General features: G+C 55.0%; 1 protein-coding gene across 1 annotated transcript; it reads left to right on the top strand.

Moving 5' to 3' along the window:
- The first annotated feature begins 1,821 nt into the window (after nucleotides 1-1,821).
- On the top strand, nucleotides 1,822-4,002 carry Guca2b (guanylate cyclase activator 2B). The gene is given in 3 exon segments (NM_001172958.1): nucleotides 1,822-1,951; nucleotides 2,939-3,125; nucleotides 3,798-4,002. Coding segments are annotated over 3 exon segments (336 nt in total). The 5' UTR covers nucleotides 1,822-1,861; the 3' UTR covers nucleotides 3,857-4,002.
- Nucleotides 4,003-5,159: the final 1,157 nt, after the last annotated feature.

The following is a 5,159-nucleotide window of genomic DNA, read 5'->3' as shown; positions in this document are numbered from 1 at the left end:
ACACAGTAAACTCCAGTTTGTTTCAAATCCATTTTATCCAAAGATAAAAAGAAAGAGAACAAAGGAAAAAGAAAGGAAAAAACTACAACAAAAATTCAAAGCGTGTCAATCAAGAGCAGCAATGGTACATGCATTGCACATTGTCATCCCCAAATCATTCACCCAGAGCACAAGACATCTGCATTCAATTGTCTGAACAATACTGGCACAAATCTGTCTCTTCAGCAAACCCAGAGAAATCAGTAGTATAGCTACCTTAATTGTTTTTATACACATATACATATGTTTTTTCTTTCAGCTTGTCACACTAATGAAACAATACAGTGTTTACACATATGCATGTTATTTATTTTACTAATAACTATGTTCTCAAAATGCATTCATGTACCTATAAAAGTCTCCAGCTTATCCTTCTTTATGGCTGAGTAGTACTCCACTATATAGAAATACCACATCTTTTTTATCCATTCCTCAGTCGATGGGCATTTATGTTGTTTCCAAGATCTGGCTATTATAAACCATGCTGCTCTAAACATGCATGCACATGTGTCACTGAAAACACAGTAAACTCCAAAGGTCACTGGAGTCTTTTTTTTTTTTCCCTTCTCAATCAAAGATAAAAAAGGAGATAGATGAACATTTCAGGCATCAGGAAAACCAGAGATGGGATTGGGCATGTGTACATAGGGCCCTTATGATGGGACATGGTGACTTCGGTTTTGACCACTGAGTTAGAGTGGCACCTTAGATACCAAGACGCACCGTGGGGGCCTCCGCTCGGTGCTGTGCATGGGGTGCCCACCATAGGCCAGAGCGTGCCTGGCCAGGCACTGTGTACAGCTGCTTGCTCTGGCCACGGTGACATCGCCTGTAGAAACTTTGCCCTCATCTCTCTGACCAGCCCTGCATCCACTGCGGCAGTGGGATTGTGCGTGACCTCAGAGGCAGCTGTGAGGTTAATGGACCTGTTCAGATGATGCCCAGGAGGTAGTGGGGAGCTCCAGTGGGGTACAGCTGCATCACCCCCACAGCAACCATGCACCTCGAGCGCCGTGTGCCTGTACAGGTGGAGGAGCAAACAAAGGCTCAGTCTCACTCACGGTGACTTGTCTGAGATCACACACACACGCACACACACACACAGCAGACAGGGGTGCTCTGTTCTCTACCCTGAATTAGGCTGTTGGCTCCTGGAAGGCACAGACAGGGGACATGGGTCACACACCGCAAAGGACAGACAGGCCCAGGCGGGAGATGGCAGGCAGAGCCGGTAGAGAGCTGGTTGGAAGGGCAGACCCTCTGCAGGGCTAGGATGCAAATGGAGAGGGCTGTCTTAAGGAGATTGGCCCTGAGGAGCCCTGACATCAGTCCCGTGTCTGTCACCTTGCCCTCACCCCTCTGAATTTGTGCATCTTCAACCCAGAGAAAGAATCGAGGGCTGACCTGCGCCAGTCACACCTGTCTGAAGTCCCTGCCCTGCCATCGATGAGCTCTGTGATCGGGCAGGTTACTTTACCTCGTGGGCCTCATTTTACCTGTCTGTAAAATGGTCCCCCACTTTCCACACCCATAAGCATGAAACAGCAAAGGAAAGTACTGACCAAGACCTTCACAGAGAGCCCTGCACAGGGCAGATACTTCCCCCAGCTCACGTGCTCTGGGCTTCCTGTCCCCATCACCCCCAGGCCCCTTCCTGGGAACCAGCTCTGAGTTTGTCAGAGAGCCAAACTGCTGTCAACCCCACCCGAGCTGGCCAGTTAATGAGTGACCAGGCCTGTGAAGCCTGGTCTATAAGGAGCCGCCAGCCGGGAAGCAGGTGGGAGCCAGGTGCACAGCGGTGCAGGGACACGGAGGAAGCAAGATGGGCAGCAGGACCCTGTTGGGACACCTGTCCGTGTTGGCTGTGGTCCTGCTGCTGCTGCTGCAGGGCACACAGTCAGTCGACATCAAGGTGAGTCCCTCGGCCTCAGTCTGACACTCAGTCACAGTCCAGGATGCAGACAGCTTGTGCGAGGTGCAGGCGGAGTGTTCACAGTGATCACAGTGGTGGCCGTGAGGAGATAAGAGCACGTGGTTGTTTATCTCGCACTGCTTTCCTCTAAGGCTGGAGCTGGACCAGGGCTCAAGCGGGCGGAAGAGGAGCCCAAGAGGAAAGAGGCCCCTCCCCCTTTTATGCTTCCACTTCCAAGTTCATTCTTACTGGGGGAGGAGTAGCCGAAAAGCAGTCCCCCTTGAGGCTATGCAGGACAAGCTGAGGTGCAAGGTCCAGAGGACCTGCTGCAGGCAGAGGTATAGCATATTCAAAGCCCAGAGAATAGGCGGCAGGGCAGCTGGGGTCCTCCAGGGGCTGTGAGGTGGGAGAAAGATGTGGAAGCAGAGTCTGGCTCCTGTACAGTGGGATGCCACTGGACTCCATCAATGGGGGGCTCTGACCCTGGCATCACTGCCTGATCAGGGCAAAGTCTCCTCAGAAGGATGAAGAGGTCCCGGGAGGGGTTTGAGAGAGCCAGCCCAGCCAGCCTGGGGTCGCCGTCGCGTCACCAGGTCAGCTCCAGAAGGGCACCAGGGTACAAGTGTGTCAGGATCACAGACCCCCACAGGGGGACATCAGATGATGAAGGAGCTGAGACTCAGGTGGGAAGAGCAGCAGCCGGTCATGGCAGAGGTGAGACTCGAACCACAGTCCACACGTTTCTAACACCCAAGTCTTGGTCACAGTGTCACGCAACTTGTGTGGACTCCTACCCAGCTCCCAGTAGTCTGGGGCAGGGTGTGTGCAGAGGACTCAGATCAGACACTACCGCTCTTTCCGGCATGGCCTGGACTTTCCTTGAGGACAGCAGAGGGTCCAGAGGATCTGTAGGGTTCAAGGACTCCCAGGTCTCATGGCGACCCTGCTCCGTCCCAAGAATGACCCCTCCCAGCTGCCCTCCCACAGTACCAAGGCTACCAGGTCCAGCTGGAATCAGTGAAGAAGCTGAAGGCCCTGGAGGAACAGTGGGTGTCCAGCCCCCGCCTGCAGGCCCAGGACCCCCAGCCTGCTGTGTGCCACCACCCAGCCCTTCCCCTGGACCTCCAGCCTATCTGCACCTCCCAGGAGGCTGCCAGCATCCTGCAGGCCTTGAGTAAGTGCCCCACTCCCAGCTCGAAGATCCTCCTGCTCCTCCTGCCCTGCCCTACTCAACCTCCTCACCAGGGCTGCAGGAAGGGAGGATCCAGAATCCCAACCCCTGCCCTCCTCAGGAATGGCCTGGTTTGGACACAGAAAGTCAGACTTGTGGAGAACTCCTTTAACCCTTGGGAGCCCCTCCAAGACTCCACAGATGGAAAGGGAGGGAGCCCAGAGGGCAGCCCTCTCCCACCACGGCAGGGAGCGTGGGAGCCTGGAGATGCTCATAGCTGGCACCTGATGGGGTGAGGAGCTGAAAGGCTTCCAACGTGGAGACAGTTAAGCAGAAATTACAGGGCATGGCAGAGCTGGACAGCGTAACTCATGGTTTGCTGACCCCTCCTGTGTGCTGGGCCCTTTGCCTGCATTCCCTCTCTGGTTCCTGATCAGGATGATCTGCCCCTGTAGCAGACAAGAATCTGAACTCAGGCCCAGAGCGCAAGTACCTTGCTCAGGCATAGTGGGAATAGAACCAGTGCTCCTCACTCTGCAGCCAAAGCTTCCTGCTGGGAGGATGGTCCAGGACCTCTCCCAGGTGGCCACTTTCTCGCAGTCTGGCCAGCAGCTCTCAGGAAAACACAGGCCTCCCAGGTCAGGTTCAGGTTAGCTCACTGATCTTTCCACCCAGGGACCATGGACAACGACGAGTGTGAGCTGTGTGTGAACATCGCCTGTACCGGCTGCTGAGACGATCTCGGGCATCCCCTCCCCCAGCTCCTCACTCCTTCCTGTGCTCCGTGGAGAAGCCATGACCATCACTGCCTTCCCAGGACGCAATCCATTGGATCCCAGGAGAATTTAGCGCCCTGTTTCTGAATAAAGATTCTGTCCACAAAGGGCCAAGTGTCTGTTTGTCCATCCCAGAGAGTGATGGGTGGAGGCGCTGGGGAGATGGATGGGCAGAGGAGAAAGGTTGGGCAGAAGATAACAGGCAGGAATCTCCCTGAGGTTTCAAGGTCTGAGGAGCTGACTCACAAAACCTGGTTTCATAAATAAGGAGTCCAAGCTCAGAGAGTAACCCAGACTCTGGGACCCTCAGGCTGAACCCACAGCCCCCCAGTTTTGCAGTCAGAGTTCCTGTGCTCCTGATGGGACAGGCAGAGGTGGGAGAAGGTGCATGGGAGGGAAGATCACCAGGCCCCTCCAGTCTATCAAGGTCAAACTCTGTCCCCACCCTTTACCTTTGTCCTGTCTCCCTGAGCTCCCGCTGGAGCAATAGTCAAGATTTACTGAGCACAAGCTAAATCCCAGGCACCTTAAAAACTTGGCACATGCAACTCAGAGTCCTTCCATCTCCTTTAAATACAGAGTCATGCACACAGAAAGAAATCTCTAGCCTGGGGTCACGCACTTGCAAAATGGTACCGCAGGTTCCTCCCAGCACATCTGGACTAGGGCTGGTTCTCTGACCCCCTTGCTCCTGTCTTTCCATGTCAGCGGCCCACAGAGGCTGGCAACTGTAGCATCTTCACGGCAGCCTTCATGGCCTGAACTCAAGCCAGGAGCTGTGTTAGCAATTCTGGGAGCAGGGCCTTTGCCCAGAGTGAGCACCTCCTCTGCCCTCGCCCTGAGAGCCAGGGCGGAGGACAGCTGCAAAAGGGCCGGTTTATCCCAAAGCCTCCAAGACCACAGGGGAATCCTGACTGCTGCCTGACCCAACTGCAGTCCTGCTGTCTCCCAGAGCTCCCGCCTCTTCCTCTCCCTCCTCCGTGGCCAGGGCCCTGTGCAAGTCCCGCTGCAGCTCTCCAGACCTCTAGTCCTGCCTCTGCCACCACTCAGGCCAGCCTGAGCTTTCCTCATGAGCTCGCATCCTGTGAGCACCTCACCCAGAGGAACAGCAGCAGTGCTCCAGCCCTGCTGCGGCTCTCCAGGGTCACCTCCCAAGTTTAGCTTGTGCCCAGGCACCACCTGGACTCATCGCTACCCGTTGGGTTCGTCGGGTTCCCATCTGTCTGGTGGAGAATGCGAAGGGACAAGCAGAGCAGAGCAC

This window comes from Cavia porcellus, unplaced genomic scaffold (genome assembly GCF_034190915.1).
Source record: "Cavia porcellus strain 051 isolate PalLab524CR breed Dunkin Hartley unplaced genomic scaffold, mCavPor4.1 scaffold_25, whole genome shotgun sequence".
In the NCBI taxonomy this organism is placed as follows: Eukaryota; Metazoa; Chordata; class Mammalia; order Rodentia; family Caviidae; genus Cavia; species Cavia porcellus.
The sequence above is the reverse complement of the archived record's forward strand: the minus strand, read 5'-3'. Positions and strand labels throughout refer to the sequence as shown.